The sequence below is a fragment of the Protomyctophum bolini genome (genome assembly GCF_963924005.1).
Source record: "Protomyctophum bolini genome assembly, chromosome: 23".
NCBI classification, from domain to species: Eukaryota; Metazoa; Chordata; class Actinopteri; order Myctophiformes; family Myctophidae; genus Protomyctophum; species Protomyctophum bolini.
This window is the reverse complement of record NC_137884.1, coordinates 1,604,190-1,628,936: the sequence shown is the minus strand read 5'-3', so window position 1 is coordinate 1,628,936 and position 24,747 is coordinate 1,604,190. Positions and strand designations below refer to the sequence as shown.

The window sequence follows — 24,747 nt, the reverse complement described above, 5'->3', positions numbered from 1 at the left end:
TATATAAAATATATTTCTGGTTGGACGTTGAATTTCATTATTCTGTCAGTGGATGTTGTTTAATTGAATAAATTGGTATCCCAAAATACGTATTGCTTGTGTATTTCTTGCTGTTGATTTCTTATTACTTACTTACTTTCATTCATATATGCCTTGTTGACTGATAATTACATACTGTAGGTTAAACAATAGCAATAGGCAGTTACTTAGACTGTAGGTTAAAAAAATAGCAATAGGCAGTTACTTAGAAACACAGTCCATTGTGCTTGGTTAGAACATAAATAAATGAGGCTATTGAGGCAGAGATGCAGAATACAATCAGTCTCTTGTAATGTTTTAAAATGATAACATTCTGCATGGAGCGGTAGTGTAGTGCAGAGGTGGAACCACAAAAGAAATCCCTCCAATTAAGCCTTCAACCGGGTCCACCTGAAACTATAACTGCATCTCCCTCGTCTATATCAAGCCTCCCACCTCATGTATGAGGTGGGAGTTTGACAGGCCGCTTTTCTTGTTCATTGCTTACCCCGTGTAATTACCTCCCCACACTCCCGACACCCGTTCCCCTCTCTCCAGTCGCCACTGCGCTTGATATCATTGCTGACATTCTCTGGCACAGTCCCTCCTCCAGCTCTGCTATTGGAGAGCTCTCTCCCGAGCAGCTCTCACTCAGTACCTCTCACAGTCCTGTCTAGTCTTCATCCCTGCGTGTACAGTAGTGCAGCTACAGCATGAGCGGAGAGTGATGGAAGAAAGGGACTGACTTGAAAGGCAGGGAAAATGGGAAAGAGCAAGAGCAGCACGGCAGAAGCATGGAGGTATTTGTCGTCCAGTTAAATTGTTTTACCGCGGATGAGAGAAGAAGACAAAATCACTCTGAGGAATGTTTGTTCAGAGGCTGGGACTTTGATGTAAGTAGAGAAGAGTGGAAATGTATGCGGGCAATGTATTCATGTTTAGGCAGAATATGAAAGACGCTGAAAAGTTTGAGCATTTTGGGACTTTGGTGTTACCCAGCATATTTAGATGTTATGCCATCTATTGATAAAAGAGCAATTAAGTGGGAATTCAGTGGGAATTGAATTCAAGGGAAATGGAATGGAGAATATGGTCACAAGGTATAAGGTACTAATGGTACTAAGAATTACCTAAAATTAGATGACGATAATAAGTGAATGAAATGATTGACTTCCAGTCATCTGAAACGTTGAGTCCTGTATTATATCCTCACACTCTTGAGTGTCGCAAATTATTTCCATGTACATATAGGATGTACAAATGATTTTCATGTACATATATAGGCATATATCATGCATAACCTAAGAAACAAATGCCAAATACTTAATCATCCTCACACGGGGTGTCTAGTGGGGTGGGATCTGCACCAAAGCCAGCTCCAATGCTGTGTGACCTTATAACAAATGCAGCCGACACATTCAGCAAGAAAACAAGTTTGCACAAATCAACGTCCTCCTATCACAATCTGTTCAACGTCTCCCTCCCGCCACGCAATGTGCGCATGTGTGCACCTAGCCCGTTATTCCCAAACATGCCATATTATAGGCCACGCGTGCATGCACATGTCAGCACGTTCAGTTCCGGAGTCCATGGGCCCCTGGGCTCTTTGGTAGCAGCAGAGATGATTCCTGACTGAGACTGTTGGTGCCTGGACATAAAGTCTTGGCTGGATTTGTTTTGACTGCCTTGAATGAGCCCTCGGGGGCCCCTTATTGCTTCAAAGCTAATTCATTGGGTAGGGTAGTAATTGCCCAAGTGTCTTTCTGTAAAAAAAAAATAGTGAAATCTATATTGCGATCTGAATTCAATTTTAATTCATTGTGATCTTCCCATGTACGCTATGTGAAAGCTAAATGAAGGCAACAGCATGCAAATTGAATCGGGAAGTGCATTTCCACGTGGTTCCTCACGCAGGGTATTCTCATCGGCATAATAATCACTCTATGTATACCAATGGCGTAGTAGCAAACAACTTTGAACCTGGCGTCCTTATTTTGGGCATGTAATTATAGGCATAGATAAAGAAAGAAATAGCCGCGGCACATTGTGAGCTGCAACTGCAACTCTCGCCATTTTGAATAAAGTGGGGCTTATTGGTTAGGAGCAGGTGGGGTGTGTATTTGCATTTATTTACAGCCTAGACATGCATTAAAAAATCAACACATAATAAAAAAAAATCACACTGATCTCTTGATTACAGGGGTTGCGAGACCGATCGACAATTTACCAAAGTATACAGTAGAGAGAATATCCTTCTAATGATTATTTTAAAAACATTTTAAAATATTGAAAATAGCAGATCTATAGGCGTCGTGAGCTTGTCTGATATTTTCACTACTTTTGTGCGATATTCGATGATGATGAACTAGGGCATTCATTTACGGAAATACTTATATTTCATCGACTGTACTGTTATAAACCGTACAAAATCATAAAATGTCCACAGGTGCTTTCCTGACCCACACAGACATACCTTAACTTGAGTGGTGTGTGTGTTTGCATGCCCATCACCCGACTGCCCAATCTGGGTAGTAGTGTGGCCAGCTATATAGGGCTTCCATGATACCGTTTCCCATTAGGGGGTTCACCTACATTTTAGGTCCAATGATTCTTTTCAGCAATATAACAGAAAGTGTCCATAAATTGCAATGCAAATGTTTAAGAAGAAGTGGAAAATAGCCGATCTGCTATTCTCAGTAGTTTGGGTCCCGGGTGCAAACATCTCATCTCTCTTTTGGGTCACGAGGGGCTAAAGCGTTTTGGGAACCACTTGCTCCATAAGTCCTCACCCGTCCCTGGAGGTGTTTCAGTGGTTATGCTACTGTACATACATGTGCCCACGTACAGTATGATCCAGGAGGAGCTCCATCCATGTCCATCAGGAGGATCGCAGCAAAGCTTTTAGAGAAGCAAGTCGATGTCCTTGTCCGTCACATCTGACAGGTTTCCCAAAACTAATGGGCTATATGAAGAGGGAAAAGAGATAATCATGAACCAGATTATACTTTAGCTTTCATTTCCTACTAGCGTCATGTACTGTTTCCAGTTTCCGTGTGTGTGTGTGTGTGTGTGTGTGTGTGTGTGTGTGTGTGTGTGTGTGTGTGCGAGAGAGAGAGAGTGTGTCATACACATCATATTCACACAGTGTACTGTATATGATGTGAGTAAAGAAGAAAAAAAAACCCTTTAATGAACAGTACACTAAGGATTTGTATTCTGTTCGTTGCAGGCATTGGATAATACATATTGGAGCAGTAAGCGCCGCGGTCCCAAGTCTTATGACGTTTGCACAGACCACTGCAGAGACAACTGTGCCACAATATTAGGGCCTGTCTGGGGGAAGTAGTGATGGATCACCATAGAGACGTGAACAATGAAAACCCAAGCCTTGGACGGGTACAGACATGATTCATCTTTGCCAGGAGAGATACAGTAGAGTAGACAGATCCGCTGTCTAATCGACTCAAAAAGCAAGCATAAAGCAATAGGCCTAAAGCACACAGCTATAGTATGAAAAGCTCCCCTCTAGGACTGTGAACGATTTTATATATTATTTTTCTGCCTCACAATGGTAAAAAAAAACATTTTACTACTGCACTCAACACTGGAAGTTAAATCTACAGATCAGCGGATTCATCAATCTATCAATCTGAATTTTGATTCTTCAAATGAGATGATGGTACAATCTGTGTCTTTCTAATTTCCATTCAACTTCCCTTTAATGGACTCTTTTCTGCCAGCTGGCACAAGGCGAAAACCAACTTAAACCAACCCGCTTAAACGCGGTCCTTTTTGTAAGCTATAAAAGAGAAGCGCAAGCAGGAAACTCAACCACGATGGACTCTGAGGAGATCACAACGGGGCTGTCCACAGCGGCGCTGGTGGCCATCGGCTGCAACACTTTGGTCGCCGTGCTCCTGCTGTTCCTCTTTCTCATCCTCTACAGAGCCTGTAAGGTGCCCTCCGGCCAAGAACGGCAGTCCAGTGTTGATTTGGACAGCACATTTTGATTTTAGATTTAGTCATATAGTCTCTCGAATAGTTTTCATTTAGTTTAGTTTTAGTCACATCTTTGTCACCTGGAATGTTTTAGTGTTAGTCTAGTTTTAGTCGACTAAATATCATACGATGTTAGTCGACTAAATCTACAGTTGATTTTGTCGACTGAAATGTATTTCGGCAGGCCTCGATGCCGTCGTACTGACTGATTTAACACGTGCTAAAAATAGCCGATCTACAAGCTCACAGTGCGTCGCAGCACGACACGTTGTGAGCTTGTAGATCTACTATTCTCAGCATGCAACCAAGTGTAAAATGACTTATACTGTGCAAAAAAGTACTTCTACATAGCCGGCACTTCAACCATCTGGCCCTTTTTTTGTTGCAATGATTGTATGGGGGAATGCATACTGTATGAAATATATAGGGAACCTAATATTAAAGGACTGACGGCTACATGCATGGGTGAGGCAAATATGTAGTAGACGGGGAGAATTGGAACACAAAGCTCATTTTGTTCTTTCTCGTTGTTTGATCATGGCATTTTTACATAACTAGAGAGGTTTAGCAGACCTCTGTCTGCTGTTCAGCGTGGCCCTCACTCAAGCATCTCCTTGTGGTGAGATGGCGTCACGCACACTAGAGTGAACCAGAGACCCTCCTCCCACACGGAACTATAATAACAACGCGGAAACTGAGAAACCACAGTTGGGCCAGCGGTGGCTCAGGGAACCGAAAGACTCCCGGTTTGATCCGCACCCGCCCGGCGCTCTTCAACACGGAACATGTAATTATACTGCTACTACGACTACTAGTACTAACCAATGAGCAGGTCGGTGTCTCGCAGACAGTAGTTGACTATTGGTGCGTGAATGGGTGAATGCATCGTAAAGTCTTCTGGGTAAAGCTGATAAACGATAGAAAAGCAGGCCAATTACCATGTACCAGGATCTTCTCCATCTTGGCTACTTCCACCTCTGGACCCTTGGGCAGCTCCTGACCCTTCTTCTCCTACGCACACGCACGCGCACGCGCACACGCACGCGCACACGCACACACACACACGCACACGCGCACACACACACACACACACACACACACACACACACACACACACACACACACACACACACACACACACACACACACACACACACACACACACACACACACACACACACACACACACACTTACACTTTATCTTTATCTAAAGCACTGGTTCTCAAACATATTGACGTCAATTAAAGGAACACCACATTAATATGTATTTGGCCACTGATCCCCATATGAACGTATGTTGTAAGGACCCCAATGGAAACAAGTGCTTTCTTGGGTTATAAATGCTCTTGTAGACCTTGTATTGAACTGTACTTACTGTGCTTTTTTCTGCAAACTGTTAGTAAAGTATTCAATCAATCAATCAATCAATCGGGACCCCCTGTATAAGATTGTTGTTGTTATTAAAATGTTTGATTTAATAAGTAGATGTGACAACTGACAAGTAGATGTGACATCGGCTGATGCAATTATGCAGCTGATGTGTCCCTTGTCGAAACGACTTTGAACATGGCGTCCCTACTTTGGGTTTGTCAAAAAGACTTTTCAAAAAGACCTCAAAAGGTTACTCGATCTACCAGCTCAAAACGCATTGTAAGCTTGTGGATTGGCTTTTTTTTTTAAACGTATGACTTCATTTGATGTGTATTTTATGTATGCTTGTTCATTGTATATTTATAGTAAAATGTTCTTTTCATATACTGAAGTTTACTATATACTGTACACACGGTATACTTAATTAAAAGTGCTATTAACAATATTTCTGTTTATTGCCAAGTTAAATGTCTCAATTACAAACTTTAATCAAACCGAAGTTTTTCAAACTGATTAGAAAGTGGTGTGTCTGTCTCTAACAGACAGACACAAACATCACACACGGAAGTGGACAGTTACAGTTTATACTGTACAAGATAAGGGTTAATAATGGTGCCAAGAGTAAAGTCGATGACAAATTTTGCACACACACTCTCTAGATGCCAACATGACATTTCCAGAAGGGCCTGTTATAGCGCCACCAGGAGGCCAACTTTTGTAAAACACATTTTTATTTATTTATTCCTCCAGATTCAATTTATGGCATGTGAAATCTTTCACAGACTTTCCTACTAGGCTGAGGAATATATCCCACCATTTACACATTGGCCTGTTATAGTGCCACCAACTGGTGGATTTTAGCAAAACACATTTTTGGAACAAAAGGCCTCAAATCATCCAATTGCCATCCAAGGCGTAAGAAGAAATGGCACCCCATTTCACATTGGCCTATTATAGCGCCACCAGGAGGCCACAACCTGACCTGCCCTGGTGGAGACCTGAACTTTATCTAGTTATAACTAGCGTCCTGCTGCAACGTTCTTATACCTTTGGCTTCTTGCGGAGGTTCGGGGACAGCTTGAGGCTGGTGACACAGCCGCGGTGGTCCCCCACTATGATGACGGGATAGACTGGATTGAACTCAATGTGAGTCAGCCGGGTTTTCTTCTTCGGCACGACCCGCTGCTGACAGATTGCTTCATATTTGTTGATGCTCAGGTCAAAAATGTGAACCTGAGAAAAGAGAGGAAAAAATAAAAGAACATATTGACATTATTATACTGTACAGGAGTCAGGAGCACAGCATTATATTAAAGCTGCAACCCGAGAGTCATTTGTATGCGTTCACACGAGGCAGATGCAAACCCACTCTCAAATCACCTATGGACAGCTGCAATTCAAAACTGGCCCCCGTAATTTCTGAATCTGTATGCTTTTCCCTTGTTACCTCCTTACATGATTTCCAGTGATTTTAAGTGAATATTTGTACTTCTCAAAATGTTCTGATGAATTGAAAAGGGTGATGTAAACAAGTGTAATGCTTTATCAGTGTGTAACAGCCTTTGTATTGAGTAACAGTCTTTGTGTTGAGTAACAGTGTTTGTATTGAGTATACAGTCTTTGTATTGAGTAACAGTCTTTGTATTGAGCGTGATTTCATGTGAAATGTACCCATTCTGCAAACTGTCCCTAGTGACGTGTGTCATTAATTGTTAATTGTAGCTTTGCATCTGGAAGTTGATATATTTATAGCTCCTTTATCCAAAGTGATTTGCAATGTGCATTACATTCTCCCATTCGAACGGCAAAGAAGGCAATGCACCTAGCTGCTCAACAAGAGCATGTATCTAAAAGTGTCTTGCTCAAGGACACTAACCCAGGGGGAGCAAAGGATCAAACCAGGAACCTTCCGATGCCCAATCCACTGGGGCTCAGGAGGAGCCTTATTAAACGTGTGTGAAAATAGTTACATTTAGTTGAAAATAGTACAACGTTGTGATAACTTAGCCTAGGTCTGGATTTAGAAGGCGTTTTTAGAATCGGCCTCCCTCAGGTCTAAATGGGTTAAAGGAATGACAAATTAACTGAATCGACTGTAGATGAAGGCTGCATGGATTTGACTCATTATCTCATTGTGACACTTTGATCCGTTACCAAACAGCTCAGTTGTAGAGGGTGTAAGAGAGAGTTATGGCTTATGTGAGATGTGTCATTCCTACACTTCAGCCTGCCAGACAGGCCATTATTAGCCTTATATGCACGCGCGCACACACACACACACACACACACACACACACACACACACACACACACACATTAAAAAACACGCAGAATATATAGTGGAGGAATACACACACTTAGTGAATACTGTCTGTAAAGTATAATATATAGTCAAATTAAATAAAGCTCTCAGAGCACGAGTTTACATCTTGGGTCATTTCATTTGCCCCGATACCAAAAGCCAGTATGGTCCTAATAGATCTGCCCCCATGCATGTACACTTTTTTATTAACTTTAGAGCAGCTCCTCCAGTCTACATACTGGAGTGTCCTTGAGAAAGGCACTTAAACCCTATAACTGCTCCCCGGTGTTGTGCTTAAACGAGCAAAAAAAAAGGAAAGGTACTATGTTTACCCAGGGTAACCGGACTAAGCTCAAGAACTTGTTTACAGCCAGGCCCTGCTCATAGAACATTTTAACGTGCCGGTCCGGGGATACGAACTATAGCGACCTTTCCGATATCAAGACCGCACCGCAAACCGTTCGGCCACCGCTGCCCTTACTTACAGCAAACTGCAGGGTCAAATGCAGAAAATAAATTCCCACTCAGGGATCCGTAAATAGTTTTTTTGCCTTTTAGAGTAGCACTTACCCTGCCGTCGCTGGTGACGGCTGCAAACACAGTGGAGGAGTAGGGAGACCAGGCGACGTCACCCACCGGTGCGCTCAGGTCAAACGTTAACATGGGGGTGCTTAAAAGGAAAGACACAGAGTGGACGGTTACAGAGTGCAGCCAATTGGAGACGTGTTGCTCCATATGGGTCATCAGTGTCATCAGCTTGAATGTGCATGACTGTTTCCTCGTGGGTGTGTGTGTGGACATGCTACTGCAGTATGCGTGCAGTGGCCATGTTCGGCTCAGACAGATTTCTGAGAAAAAAAGATAGGCAAGTTATCGGGATTCATAAATAACGACGTAGTTTAACACAGTGCAGATTTATTAGGGCACATTTGCCCAGTGGCGTTTATATAGGCATAGGGCAACGCGGTTGTCTGGAGCACCACCTATAGCACCATTGGTCAGAGCCACAACTGGGAGCTGATTTGGAGGTCTCGTGTAAGAAATGAAGTGCATGAGTTCAAGTCCGTTGCTCTCCCCTTGTCTCCCATATATGGTGGACTACGTTGGTGGAGGGTGTGTAGAGCCCAGGATCACATTAGATGATTAACACAGGGGTGAAAAATCGTGTAGAAAACTTGGCAGACTCTTAAGAAGAATCGCCGTGGGCCGACTCTTCTTCAGATTCTGCCGAGTTTTCTACACGTTTCGGGGGCACTAATTATTTTCCTTCTCTATATGGGCACACTTGTGAAAGCTGAATGCTTTTGCATGCTTTTATTGATCTGCTGTCTGTCAGCGTGCATGATCATCATGCAGTAGCTAGATGCGCGCTCCAGTGGCGAGATTTCTTCCCCTTTCGGCGACTCTTCGTCACTTTCGGACCGAGTTCTCAGACAGAACTCGAACCGGAAAGTGACGAAGAGTCGGCGAAAGGGGAAGAAATCTCGCCAAAGATGAAGAAGAGTCGGCGGGCCGAGTTCTCCAGTATTCACGCACGCACGCACACGCACACACACACACACACACACACACACACACACACACACACACACACACCAGTGGCGCCGTCAGGGTGTAAAAACCGTTTGCTTTCGAGTCCTCCTCACATTTTAATTAACTAGCTATAAGCACTAATAAGCTCTGGTTTAAAGACCAGATGGAAAATAAAGCATATATCTAAATGATGGAGCGGTTGCGCAAAGACCCGCCTGGCAGCACTGTTTAATGCAATTTATTTGAGCGAGTTATAAGTATTTTTTGTTGAATTACTCATGACAAAGTTGTAAAAGTCAACAGTATGTATGTCCATAAAATAAGCAAGCAGCATGTGCAGAAAATACACTAGTTCTTTCTTTCAATCATTTTATTATTATTATTATTATTATTTATTATTAGATTTTCACAATCTGATACAACGCCGTCTAGCCTACTTTCTAATGTTTTGATAATTCGCACGACAGATGTATGCATATGACGGTATAGAGCGCCGCAGTCCCCGCCCCCTTTCAGAAAAGCGAGTGGCCCAGGAAGTGGAAGCCCCATGCATTCTCCCATCGGCACTTTTAATATAATTTATTTAAAGACGGTTACGCCGCGGACAAAGCCAATTCGGATCGTGACGAATCATGACAATGAACACAATATTTTGGGACGATCAAATCATTAGAAAGAAGAAAAGAAAGTCAGGAGACAACACTATTTGTTTTATTTTTCGTCTTATAAATTATTTGATCGGCCCAAAATATTGTGTTCATTGTCATGATTCGTCACGATCCGAATTGGCTTTGTCCGCGGCGTAGCCGTCTTTAAATAAATTATATTAAAAGTGCCGATGGGAGAATGCATGGGGCTTCCACTTCCTGGGCCACTCGCTTTTCTGAAAGGGGGCGGGACTGCGGCGCTCTATAGTTTCAAACTAGTGTATTTAAGAAGAAGATGATTAGGTACCGGTAATATAATTGTGAAAAATAATAATAACAAAATGATTGAAACAAAGAACTATATGAATTGTTTTCTAGCGTGCTGCTTGTTTATGTTATGGATATATATATTGTACAACTTTGTCATGAATAATTCAACAAAAAATACTTTTAACACGCACACATGAATTGCATTAAACAGTGCTGCCGGGCGGGTCTTTGCGCAACAGCTCCGTCATTTAAAACTATTCTGACTTTCTATGGGACATTCAAGCTATTAGGTCTACTCGTGAGAACTACATGAATCATTGGATTGCTTAAAACATCACTTAATAGTACTAAGGAATTCTGAATAAATAACGAACATATTAGATAATATATACACATACATAGCGCTCTTCATGACGGACCCAAACCCTAATGGACCTGACATTGGTTCTGATATCCGAGTGCACCCTCGAGGGGGAACCCTCGTCTTACTTGATGTTGTGGTTCCAGATCTTGACGGTGCAGTCGAAGCTGCAGGTGATGAAGACCTTAGGGTGGAAGTGGTTCCACTTCACCGCGTCTACGGCCATGCTGTGGGCAGCGTATGTCTCCAGGAACTGGCTCGAGTAGTTGGAGCACTGGTGGAGTACAGACGAAAAGCTTCACGTTCACACTCACACCCTCGAGGTCGATAAACAACACAATAGGCTTTGTTTAATTCAGCGATGCCCGTCCTTTGAGGATACTGCAAGTGGGCCGCCAAATAATGGGCAGGATGATCGAAAATGAAAATAATACATAGCTTCAGCCCCTAGATATAGGACCTTACATAAGTGGAGGATTTACAAATAATACATTTCAACCAATCTGAACCCATCTGAACCCTGAACCAATCTGGGAACCCATTGGCAAAAACAAAATACGACATGACATGACATCATCCATTCCCAACCTGAATAGTGGGAGTTTAACAATAACGTAATATATTATCAATATAAAAAAGAAAAGAAAAGAAGACATTTTTCATAGTGATAACATGATGAACTAGAACTTAACTATAGTATGTTGGATTAATCTACGTCGAAACACAATCGGTTGATTGATCATTAAAATATGTATTAAATGCACACGGCCCACCCATCTGGCCACTTAACGAAGCTGCCGTGTTAAGAAGAGGTTGAGACTAGCCACTGAACTACTGTGTATAATGTGGATACACAGTAAAATACTCAGAGTTCAAATGTGTAACAGAGAGTGTACTATAGAAATCATCAGCTCCTTTAATCCATTATTCATATATCCGTGTTTATTTTTTTATTTTTTGAAAATTGGCCCCTTTCTGTTTGAGTATGTTGAAATTATTGAATCAATTTGAATGTGTCACGCCCACACCAGTGTGAGCGCACCTGCACCAGGTTCTACGCTGAGTAGCCAAGGTTACTTATTGTCTGCTGCTATACCCATTGTTCTCTGCCTGCAGATCAACCCAGTTTACCATAGGTTAGCACACCGTTATTCTTGAACCTGTTATCCTGCCTGTTATTGTATCTGACCGTGCTCGCATGCACAATTAATGAGAACTTTCCAATTTGCGTGCCCTATGCAGTGCCAGACTGGCACGCTGTCTCAAATCGCACCACAAACAAAATGTGTTTCCATTTTTCAAGGCAGATAGCAGGAGACAGTGTGAATTCTCACGTTGATCCGAATCTAATTTAGAAGTGGCAGGGAGGAGAGGCAATTTAGTTTATGGCATAGACTTTGCTGAAACAGCAGCATTTCTGAGGAGTCTTCGGGGGGAGTAATTCACACAAGTGAAGTTTTTACAGATTCTCATTCCCCTCATAGCCATCTGTCCGTCAGTAAGGACGATGGATTGCGCCTGAGGGTTCAGTTCTTCTTGCAGCGGCGACTGTGGCATGCAGTCCCTAGTTGCCGCACACAGCACAGGAGTGGGGGGGCTGCTTCCACGCAGTTTCCTCTTCTGTCTCTTCGCCTGCAGCCTCTCCTCGGCACGGCGAGTTCCTGTAGCGAAAGTCTGCCTCCAAAATGCCACAGTCTTTTGCAGCTTCCTCCCAGTTGTTGTGGTCTATGCCTGCCTGCTTCAGGTCACGTTTGCCAACGTCCCTGAAGCGCAAGCGTGGGTGACCAAGAGGTCTGGAGCCTGTTGACAGCTAATTAACCGTACAGGCCGGCTCTGTGGGGAGCAGCTGACCATCCTGTGGACATGTTTTGGTAACTTTATCCTGCCAAGAGATTCCCAGGATGCGGCGAAGGCAAAGCAGGTGGGAGCTGTTTTGCCGTTTCTCAAGTCTGGTGTAGGTGGTCCAGGCCAGGTGTTCAGTTCCGTGTCGAGTAACAGGTCAAAATATAATATCCTGTCTTTTGAACCTTGTTTTCTTTGGGGGGGGGGGGTTCTTGAATAGTCAAGTTTGTCACGTTAACAATATTTTGTGTCATGAAAGGCATTTCTTTTGTACTGTAATCTCTGCTAACCTACCATGTGTACTTTCCCCTCCTCAGTTCCGACAAGGAAGAGACGGTCGATCTGCTTATGGAAGTCCAATGATCGGCCACAAGCTGTAAGGGAGGAACCCCATAATGGTCTCTCATTATTTATACACCAATGATACATAAAATACGTCATGTTCATTAGTGATGACATGCCAGTAGCAACCAGGGCCGACGGAAGGGCCGGGTAAACCAATCAATCAAGCCACCACAGCTGAAATAGATTTGATCATTTCTTTTGCGCTTTTTTACCAGAGAGGAGACGCGCGAGCGCACACACACACACACACACACACACACACACACACACACACACACAGAGAGAGAGTGGAGGTGAAGTTGAATTGTTGTTACCAGTGATGTGTTGTTGGACAGCATCAGGAGTCCCATCAGAAACTGGACCCTCCAATGACAGTGTAATGATGTCTGTGAATCTCAGCTCATTCTGAAAGGACACAATCAGACATATATTGTCTCAATTACTTTTGGTGCCGCCAGTGGTGGAAGAAGTACCGGTAGTCAGATTTCTTACTCATCAAAAGTATAGCTTTACCACAATGTAGAAATTACTATAGTCCTGTATTCACAGTTTTAGTTGAGGAAAAGTACAAAAGGATTGGCATTCAAATATACTTCATGTACCAAAAGCCATAAAAAGGGCCATCAGAGGAGGAGAAGAGGTCATCATTAATTAAGATGACCATGTATTCCCAACTTGCATCGTTCATGACATGCATGGCCCGAATAGGCCTAGTATCCTAGTATATCGTGTCTGTCGGGTGGTACGCCTATATCCAAAAATGTTACTTTTCAGAATAAAAATTAAATAAATGGAAAAAAAAGCAAGAACAGCAGATCAACAACCTCGAAGCGCGGTGCGTAGATCTGCTATTTAGGATACTTTTGTGTGACGCTGTAGTTGGTGTAGTATGATGCAAGTCATTTACAAGAAAATCACACTTGTATGAAGTGAGGGGCGCAGCGAGGGCAGTATTTACTGTGTATCAAACAGATGACATCTTACATTATCAATTAGTGCCCTAAACAAACATCAAAGTCCTAGGCTATGACATACTTTCGCAAATAAAGCCATGCATTTATGGAGATAAGAGGTTTTTCCAGACAGAAACCATATACTGTATATAAAAAGAGGTTTTCCTGGCCAACCTTGACCAGGGTCCAGGACACCACTCGTCCATCAGAGGACACCGAGTAAAAGTTGTGGTTGTTGTCCATGTCATCCTTCTGCCAGCGCACCTGCACAGACACGCAATGGGACATCATTTAAAAAAGAGCTTCTCTTTAAAATGTAATTTAAAGCCCATTTCGGGGCAGGAACCCCTTTTGGTGTTTTAAGCATGATGTTATACTTTAACTATTGAAAAATAGAAGATCTACAAGCTCATAGCGCGGCACCGAGTGCCGCGCTACGAGCTTGTAGGTCTGCTATTTTTGAAAAATCGTGAAAATGTGGCGCAAATCTTTCAATGTATATTCTTTCAGAGCGAACATTTTAACTCAAATGCTTTGCTTCTGAGCTGAGGTGGGGGGGGGGGGGGTCCCTGGAACAACATATTTTCAGATGGGGGTTGGCGGGCCAATTACATATATTTTTGGGTGTCCTTGATGACATGAATATGTTTGAGAACGACTGACATACTGATAGAAACATGGGTTCTTCAGAAAACTGTCGTGATTTAGAAGACATTTTGTGGTCTCAGGTCTATAAAATGGGTGAACTCAGAAGAGCATCTGGCTTACACACTGCATGATAATAATGTGGAGTGGAAGAAGCTCAGTCACCTGCCACACCGGGTCCATGTGCTTGCCAGTGGTGGCCGTGCTCTTGTAGGCGGGCTGCAGCCGCTCCTCCTCCTCCTCCTTCATCAGGTTGTAAACCGCCACGCAGCCGTCGTAGAAGCCCACCGCCACCAGGTAGGTGAGCCGCTCGTGGATGTCCAGGCACATGATGCCACAGTCGGTGGGGTAGACGTACTCCGGGAAGCTGCAGTTCTTCAGCGAGTAGAAGAGAAGCATGCCCTGGCCCTGCCGGCTGAACTCGTCTGCGGTTAAGAGGAGAGCACACGTTATTATGAGCAGCGGGAAGGTGAGGAGGGGACGGCATCACGGTTGATGGCTTGATGAAAGACTCAAGAATACAAAATTGATTATATTTTTTAGGCCATTAAGACCTAAAAAATGCCAAATGCCTTCTAAATCGGTAGTTCCCATACACTTTCAAAGATTCGCCCCAAAATGTCAAAATAAATTGCAGATGAACAAGCTTGCAACGTGGCACTAAGTGGCCCGCTGCCAGCATGTACATAGCGGTTTTAGCTATATTTAACAGGGAGGTGGGGGCATTCGAACAAGTGGCTAATATCTATTTTTTTACTATGTACTTTTATGGTGATTTCTTTATTATTATTTACAATAGTCCTACCAGACCCCTGGAAATTACATCTGGCCACAAAAGATCACTGGATCTATCGAATGTGAAGGGGGAGGTGACAAACTGACATATTGAGCCTACGACACAAAATAATTACACAGAATGACGACAAAACCAAAATTAACAAATATCGGTATATCGGCTATAGTATTGACCAAATTGTTATTTTAATTATTGCTATCGGTAGGCTATTGGCTCATAACTTCCATATCGGTGCATCCCTATTTGATTAGTTTCATGCAATCTCTTACTAATCTAATCTGCAGTCAGTCCAGTGTACTTACATGATCCCATTCCCACAGCAAACAAGTCGCTGTATTTCTGGTTCCTATTTGACCCCAACAAAATCAATATGTTGTTAATTGGTATTTGTTTTAACTGGACAAAATTGGATGTTTGAATAATGACATGGTTCAGAAAATAGCCGCAATGAGCGGAACCTACCAGCAGAGGGCAGTGACCGACAGCCTTTGGACTTTATCATACTGGAACTTCCACAGAGGGAGGAGTGTGCCCTCTTGACCTCTGAACTCATCAGAGGCATCTTCAAAGTACTTGAAGTCTGAGTTAAGGTGATCAAGGAGTTAATATAGTGATAACATTGATGACAAATAGGTATATAATAATGCTATTATTAATTATTGTTAATTATTATATTATATTGCATTACCTTGTGCTATGTCATCAAACGTGTTCTGATTGACCAGCCTCTCAGCGATCTTGGCCACTGTGGCCAGTTTGCCGATGTCATCACTCTGCATGCAGGGATGAAAGTATTTCAGATGGAATTAAAACACTGCAAAACACCAGCACTGATTAACAAAGTCTCTATAGCCGTTACAGTAGAAAAGCAGCGCAAGATGTTGTACCCGGGTCTCCGTCAGCGTGGCCTTCCTCTTGCCCTTGTCTTCGTCCTTTTTCGGCGGTGCAGCCTTTTGCTTCTCCTTCTCCTGCTTCTGCAGCTCCTCCGTGTACGCCTCGTAGATCTCCCCCTGCGCGGTTTGGAGGTTAAAGAGGTGTCGAACTATACTTCTCCGAAGTGAGTGACACCCACCACCACCGCACAACACTAGCGAGTAGCGACCATGATCTGGCACCTCCCAGATTTATAGAACAAACATGGGAAAGTTCTAATTCTACTGCTCTGCGACCAAAAGGTGTAATGTCCTGACACCATCCATTAAAGCAGGGGTTCTCAACATTTTTGGCTGGGGACCCCCGGAAATGCTTTGGCCGTGTCTCGCGACCCCCGCCCCGCTCCCCTCCCCCACCCCCAATACAAATTGACCGCTACAATAACCTTAATATTAGTGAAAATACATCATAAATAAAGAATAAAACCAGATATCATCATTAAGGAAAGTTTATGCATGCACTATGTGTACTATGTAAACTCTTCATTTCCTTTTTCCAGCCATTCAGTTGCAAAAAGAAAAAGAAAATGTTTGGGTTGAGAACCCCTGCATTAAAGGACATTCTTTCAAACATCTATCAGTGGACCAAAAGGGGAGGTAAATGTATGGATGAAGGATGATAGGATCACAGTGGAAACATGTCCCCAGGATTTCTTTGTGTTATCCTATTAGCTTTAATGTCTCACTGTACTACGTTCCGTTTACATTTCTGATGAATAAAGTATTCACTCAATCAACCAACACTCAGGCACACACTCAGACATGGTGCCTGTCCTGCTATCATTCTGATAATGTGACATGATGACATGCACCCATCACTATAGGACTCCATACAAAAACATGAACCCAACGCTGAAGCTCCTTTAGGCTTTACCTGATCAACAGTGGCTGAGAAGTTGCAGCGTGGAGGAGGTTCAGCCTGACAGGCTCTGTCCTGGAAGTAAATGAGCCATTATATGAAAACAATACATTTTCCATTTTCAGTGTATAGTACTCAGTAAGTCTTGAAGCCAGTTTCTATGTCCCGTGGCATCTCCACAAATTTAATCAACATCCACATGTATTCCATCAACCCACATACCGGTAACCAACATTTGAATTACTTAAGTTTAAAAAACATATTCAGAACAAATCTCATACAATATGAAAGATTAACACCGCTTGTTACAGTGTCTAAATTTACAATTGACACCACTACAGCACCTCCTTAAAAGAAAAAGGTTATCAAATACATTTCTTTGTGTATGGATTAATGGTCACATTTATTATACAAGTAATATAGTCTCCTCAGCAACAGGGTTACAATTTACAATTTACAATTTACAATTTAGGCATTTAGCAGACGCTCTTAATCCAGAGCGACTTACATTAAGCAAGAACAAAAGCATGGGAATACATCACATAAAGACATTTATCATGAAACATGCGTAGCTAAGAAAGTAACAGTGGAATATCTATAATGAAACTATACATATAAGCTATACATCTATACTACTATGCTACACATATGTACTATGACGTGCTATGACTACTAGAATTGCTATCTAAGGGGGTGGGGTAAGTGCTATGGGCCATGATGGAGTCTGAAAAGGTGGGTTTTCAGACTACGGCGGAAGATTGGGAGTGATGCTGCAGTTCTGACTGCAATGGGAAGTGCATTCCACAGTTTTGGAGCCAGAAGGGAGAAGAGTTTGGGACGTGTGGAGCGTTGTCCCGGCGTTTTTAGTGAGGGTACTTCCAGCTTCCCTGCGTTGGCTGATCTGAGTGAGCGGGAGGGTTTGTAGGGTTCGATCATACTTGCAAGATATGGGGGAGCCATACCTTTGGTTGCTTTGAATGCCAGCATCAGGGTTTTGTATTCTGTGCGGGCAGCGACCGGGAGCCAGTGGAGGGAGCGGAGCAGGGGGGAGACATGTGAGAATTTTGGCTGGTTGAAGACCAAGCGAGCTGCAGCATTTTGGATCAGCTGGAGAGGCTTAAGTGCACATGCTGGTAGGCCAGTAAGGAGGGAGTTACAATAGTCAAGTTTTGACAAGACTGTTGTCTGGATTAGGAGCTGGGCTGATTCCTGGGTGAGGAACGGTCTAATTCGTCGTATGTTATAGAGTGTGAACCTACAGGATCGAGTGACAGCTGTGATGTGATGTGGGTTGAGAACCCGTCGGCAAAAAAAGGAAAAACAACACCCATAAATAAGGTCTACAACAGCTAAATCTGTCTCCAAATTGTTCTGTTTAGACATGTTGAATTAAAGGAATATGTATGTCCTATTGTAACTCTATACAACTCGAACAAGATAAATAGTTGCATCCTGTATTTAACAATGATACTATATTGGTCTAAAAAGGCTCTGTTCCGTTCAGGTCAAGTAGAGCCAAGGTGCTGCTATCGTGCATATTGGTAAGAGGCTCACGTGCTGGAAAGAATGGCATTTTAAACACCTGACCCATTGACGGGATGCTCCAAGGGTCTGTATACTTGACCCCCTTCTTTTTGCCCTCTACACCGAAATCTCTTCTCCAAAAATAGCCGATCTACAAGCTACAACTATACATCGCATACATCGCTGAATGTTGACACCTACAATGACATGCCTCGCCCCAGGGAAAATCCGACGACCTCAGAATGTTCGCCACCTGGTATTCCTAAACGTAACGTCAGTAAACTATGTCTAAACCTAACCCAATACCTAAACCTTACCTAACCTCAGTAAAACTATGGCTAACTTATTTCTAACCTTATCCTCAAAAAGTTTTGGGGTGAGCCTTCCGGTTACCGCCTATAGAATAGGGAACGCTACAGTTCATGTGGTTATGTATGTCCCCTCAATCTGAGCTTCTCCTGTGTGTGTTTCTCCTACCCTCAGAGGGTTGTTAAGTGTCTGGGAGGCCCTCTCACTGAAGTTGAACTGGTTGGTCAGTTTCTGCTCCTTCCTGTAGGTCCTGGACACCACGCTGTCAGGCCTGTCCTCTCCGTCAGCCTCTCCGCCATCCTCTCCAGGCTCTCCTCCACCTGTAGCCTGCGGTGTGGGCCAGAGGAAGCCAGCAGAGCAGAACACACCGTGAAACATCGTTGATCAAAATGTATCTTTAAAAACTTTTTGTGGTCTCAATGTCAGAGCAATGAATTCACAAAGTCACTCAGACATTTTGCATGTTAAACCTAATTCATACTTGCCAAAAATAACGGCTTTTGTAAGAACTTTCAGAATTTTCAGAATCAGTTATTTTAGTCGAACAGACTGTGCTGAAGTATGAATTAACCATCATAGACTATACTACATAGTGGTGCATAACATTGTTGAAACATGAAGCAAGATTTACCGGAGTGTCTGGTTTGTCCTCATCTTCTTGTACCTCAGCATCAACTGCTACTTTCTCTGCAAAAATCAACATAAATAAAACATTTTTACTTCATTCAGCTATAGTGAGCTGCAACTAGTGAACAAATGTGTTTTCATTTCTCATACGTGACAGACTGGCTGACAGTGCCACCTTGTGGTAAGCGTTATTGACTACACTACTACACCATGGGGACATAGGAGTTAATAATATGCCGTTTATACTAAAGTATATATAGTATTATACCATTCTAACAATATATATGTCACATATATAATATGTCACATGACTAAAATAGTATCATTCCCTGCTAGTGTATTTAAAGTTACTTCAAAATACATTGAATGTAAATGTTATTACTCTAGCTTTTGTACACTATAATCAATTTCTGGAAGATCATTTTCTAATTGTAAACACAGGCTACTATGGAAGGGATAATGTCTGGCTAGCTGGTCATTGTTGGGAGAATTCAGCGATTGACCAATCAAAATCAAGCATTCAACCAAGCTGTGTAATAAATTGTATAAAAAATGTATTTGGATGACAAAATAGGCACAGCCAATTGATATTTTAATTTAAATACTTGATTCTGGTTGGTCAATCACTGCATTCTGTCATTTCCTCCTCAATAACAAACCAGTGTTCTGTCACAGTTTTCTGTTGCTATTGAAGTGGAAGGCTCTAAGCTAATAATAATTATTAAGTCAGCATGTTCTGTCAGATGATTGAGTTTAGAAGTAGCTGTGTATTAAGCAGAGTGGTGCACAGCGAGTCAGTAAAGGAGGGTAAAGCACTTCAGGGTGCAACAGGACCAGCTGCTTCTCGTTGGCCCTAATTAGCTCGTAGTCTCTTTTCCATATAACGACCGTGTCATGCACATTAACCCTTATATATTAACCTCTGTTTTTGATTTATTTTGCGTAAATCAGTGCTATTGAGCACCCTATACGTCTGTAGTAGTTAAAGAATCACACCCGTGAGGGGTGCTCTTATCATCGTACATCATCATGACGTAAAATAAACACAATGCCTATTTGCCACTTTGCCACTATGACGTAAAATTCTCTATTCATTGTCATTGAATTTAATGCAGAGGCAAGGAAGCAACCAGGTGCTCAGGAGGTGTGCCGGTATAAAACATGTACAAATAGTAAAAAGGTGCTCCTGGGATCAATCGGGATAACACATCTATACAACAAAGCAGAGATCCGGGCACACTTAAGGTCAAAAAGGAGGAAATCTTTATTCAACCGACATGTTTCGACCTATACAGTCTTCATCAGGGCTTCATGGAGCCCTGATAGGTCGAAACATGTGTCGGTTGAATAAAGTTTTCCTCCTTTTTAACCTTAAGTGTGCCCGGATCTCCGCTTTGTTCTATAAATGGGAATTTAATGTTTGTGTAGGACAAAAATAGAAACCACGCCGATTTGCTCAGACACTATGACGTAAAATTCTCCATTCATTGCCAATTGTTAATGTTTGTGTTGGAAGGAAATCTGCACTTAGCTTAATATAGGAGGGGCTAGCGCCCCTCAAACATATTGAACCAATGGAAAGTATTAAAAAGCGCTTAGGACAAAACTTCATATCTCCATCGGACCCTCAATCTGTCTGCTAAAGCAGCTAACTCCACAACCTCTCCCCCTCTCATGCAAGTAATTGACAATATAGTCACAACACCAACTTTGATGAGGCAGAATTGCTTTGTTTTCAAAATATATGGTTTTCTTCCTTTCCTGAAGATTTTATATTTTTCATTTTCTGAAATATTTACATCGCGGAGTTAGGTGGTTTCTTCCTGACAGGCTAGCAGAGACATAATAATTGAGTAGATTGTAAGCTTGTTTATTTTAGACTTATTTTAACTAGTGACTAAAGCTGAAATTTTAAGTAATTAAAGAAAAAAAAAAGAAAGAAAAAGGTAAAGGTAAAAGTACCTCAACATTTTACAGTACTTGAGTAGACTTACTAGCCTAAGTTACTTTCCACCACTGTATGAGTGTATATTTGTTGCATCATATTACCCTCCACCTGGCCCTGCTTGGCCCTCTGTCTGCGTGCCTCGTCAGAGTCCTGGTGCAGGAGGTTGCCGTCCAGAGCGAAGTGAACTGCCATCTGATCCACACCGCTGATGGTCTTGTAGGAGCGCTCCTGGGAAACACAGGCGTGGACGTGAGTGGAAGAGAGGGACAAGTTGCTAACAGGAATGTCATTAGAATGGTTTACCGGTTTAAATGCAGGAAAGCATCTGTGTCATTTTAGAGTTCTCACTTCAGACAGGTCTGATTCTCTTACCTTGAAGCTGTAGCGGACAATGTTCTTGGGGGCGTGTGGGTTGTTAACGGTCAGGATCTTTGTAAACTCCTCCTTTAGCTCCTGATCAAGACAAACACTGGAGTCATTTGATTTGTTCTGTATTCAAGGTCACATGTGCCTTTGCATTCATCAAAAAGTCAAGGCTTTTTTTTTTACACATTATGACAGATCTATGAGGACAGTTATGGCAGTTATAGGCAGTTTGTCATTGTCTGAAGATGGTGGCGCTCTGGCACAACAGTAACACCTGGACGGCTGCAATTCCACCATAATACAAATCAGAGTCGTCGCCCCCGGCCACCCCCTTTTCCCCCTACTGTAGGCCTACATGTATTTCCCTTACTTTCTTTATATGATGGCTTCCTGTTTTTTTTTATCTATACGTCTTTAATTGTTGAGTCTCTGTAGCTGATGGGTGCAGATTCTTGAAGATCAATGGAAAAAGGGGAATATCCGAAATCTCTTAATAAAGTTTGAGTTTCTTTATTTCATGAAATCACATGCCCAGCAGCAGTCCACCTAGAGAAACGAACGCGTTTCGGCATGCAGGCCTTCCTCAGCGTTTCAAACTCAACTTTGAAACTTTTGAACTACTCATGTACCCTACTCAGTCTACTGCACAGCAAAGGTTTTTCTTGACGTTTCGTTTTTGGGCCTCGCAGAATAGACCTAATTTGTGTCCTCGTACCGCCTGAGAGAGCTGCAGCTGGTCTGGCGGCTTGATGGTTTTCCCCTGAGTCCATTCATCCCCTCCATCACCCAGGTCCACTCCATCCTCATCATCCTAGACAAATAGATGAGTTGCTGGTTAATGCTTATTATGATTATTATATCGCTGCTGTGGCAATATGACATTACTGTTGTACATTATAGCAAATCAAATCACCCCATCATTCATATCCCAATAATTCCGTATCATTCCATGCTCCTACAACCAAAAAGCAAACTTCACAGACAGAATAACAGTATGTACACAATATGCATACACACACACAAAAAAAAAACTTTGTTTGGATTTACAGACAGAGCCAGAGCAGCAAAACAGAAGTCTTAATAAATTCTACAGTTTTGCTTTAACATTTCTCAAATAGTTCAGGCTAATTTATTTATTCTAAATTAGGTCTAAACAAAGGTATTTGTGATGTGACATGAGAAGAAAACTTAAAAGTTGTTTGACAGCTTTGAGGAATATAATGATAAATCTCACAAGACCTCTCTCTCTCTCTCTCTCTGTATAACAGTCATCTCTAACCAACCGTGTAGACAGCCTGGTGATGTGTTAGTGTAGGAGGTTAAGTCATCTAAGCAAGCCTTGCTTTCACAGTGAATGTCCTCACCAGCAACAGGCTAATCTTTATAATATATGAGCGATGCAGTGGTGTAGCAACATTTATTATTTTTGTAGCCCCTCCTATATCCAGGTTTAATGTTTGTCTTTAGTTCAATGTTTGTTTTAAAAAACGCCATTGATAATGAAGGGAAAATGTACGTACCGGTAATCTTGTCCCTAACACAAACATTAAATGCCATTAATAATAGATAAGTTTGTTTTGTCACCGTTTGTTTTACATCACCATTACATCACCTAATCAACATGAGTCTGGCCCAGGCCAGAGGACGCAAATTCTGATTGGCCGGAATGAGAAGATAAGAGTGCCCCTCACTTCACAATTCACGGCTTCAATCAATCCATGGCTTTAAAAAATGAAGCCATGCTTTGCGAATATAGAGTGGATAATGTATTGTAGGCTATAGCCTATTCTATTTAGTCTGTCCTATGAATTAAACAAATGTGTTGTCCTTTATGGAATGGAATTGTTTCTGTGTAGGCTCAAGTAGGCTAACCCCTGAATAATTTCATACCTCTAAAGTTTAGAGGTATTCAGAGCACAATGTGTTATTCTATGTCATTTTAGTATTGTAGCCGTATTCACCTTTTTCTTACTGGCAGCTTTGGAAGGCTTTGCAGCTGCAGGTGCCTTTTGATAATGAACATTTGATCCCTGCAAAAACAAAAACATCAAGTTACCTCAGCATCATTCATGAGCATTCACTTAATGAACTGTCAATGCCACCGATTTTGTTGGTAGCCTAGTAGCAGGTGGGTTAAGTTCACTGTTAGCATTTTAGTTGGGCTAATATTTACCTGTTTGGATTTCAGAGTTGCTTTGTTGAGGACAGGCATTTAAAAAAAAGTAACACGAAAAGTAACACAAAGAAATCTCCAATCCTATGCAAATATTCACGTTAGCACTAAACTTTTAGATGATTCAGAACATGAAGTTATAATAAGCTACCGTCTGTGCTAATAGTTCACAGCTGACGGTCTGAAGCTAAATCTCTAATGTTTGCAGTCGTCGTGGCAACGCAGTGTTGGTATAGTAGAGGACCATAATGAGAGAGGGCCATCAGGACCACATTCCATTGGTTAACGCCTCTATCTTGCAGTGGTTTTCAACCAGTGGTCCGGGCGGAACCACAAGTGGTCCTTGAGGGCCCGGGGTTCGGTTCCAGCCCAGGTAGTCCCCACTCCCCACTCCACCGCTAGTTCTCTACTGGGTATTATTCACGATAGCTTCTTTCTTGTGAAATACAAAGTGAATGTTTTAACGCTATTTCTTCATTTTTCAGTTAGACTTTTGGGACTCTGTTATTGTCACGATCACACGAATAACAACAAGAAATGCAAGTTTTGGCCTCAGTCTGGCCCGGTGTATGCTCCGTCGTACGACGAAGTATAAATCGGCCAAGAAGGTTTTTTTTTCTCTCTCTCTTTTCCTTTTTATATAAATAATTTTGTATTATTATTATTATTTTTACTACTGCCTGGCCTCAATCTCAAATACAATGAATGAAGGTTTGGAATGACTAAATTTGGATATGATATGAATAGAATAATGATCAAATGATTCAAATGAATAATGTATAGCCTACTTCGTTTCTCTTCTTATTAGGCTACTATCATAGTATCATTACTGAAGCGAAACAGCACATTTTGCCTATACAGACAGAAGTCAGAGTCAATATTGTCAACAATAATCTAGAACTTTAATCCCAGCATTGTCATGGGTA

General features: G+C 42.2%; 1 protein-coding gene across 1 annotated transcript; it reads right to left on the bottom strand.

Moving 5' to 3' along the window:
* Positions 1-4,798: 4,798 nt before the first annotated feature.
* dnai1.2 (dynein, axonemal, intermediate chain 1, paralog 2) lies at positions 4,799-23,719 on the bottom strand (the record flags this gene model as incomplete). The annotated part of the gene is made up of 19 exons (XM_080756985.1): positions 4,799-5,028; positions 6,437-6,622; positions 8,262-8,361; positions 10,631-10,776; positions 12,639-12,718; positions 13,004-13,094; positions 13,817-13,906; positions 14,453-14,712; positions 15,386-15,429; positions 15,546-15,663; positions 15,772-15,856; positions 15,971-16,093; positions 16,890-16,949; positions 18,876-19,034; positions 19,339-19,394; positions 21,384-21,510; positions 21,655-21,735; positions 22,364-22,459; positions 23,705-23,719. The coding sequence occupies 19 exons, from the start codon at positions 23,717-23,719 to the stop codon at positions 4,876-4,878; spliced, it is 2,070 nt and encodes a 689-aa protein (XP_080613111.1). The 3' UTR covers positions 4,799-4,875.
* Between the last annotated feature and the right edge of the window lie 1,028 nt (positions 23,720-24,747).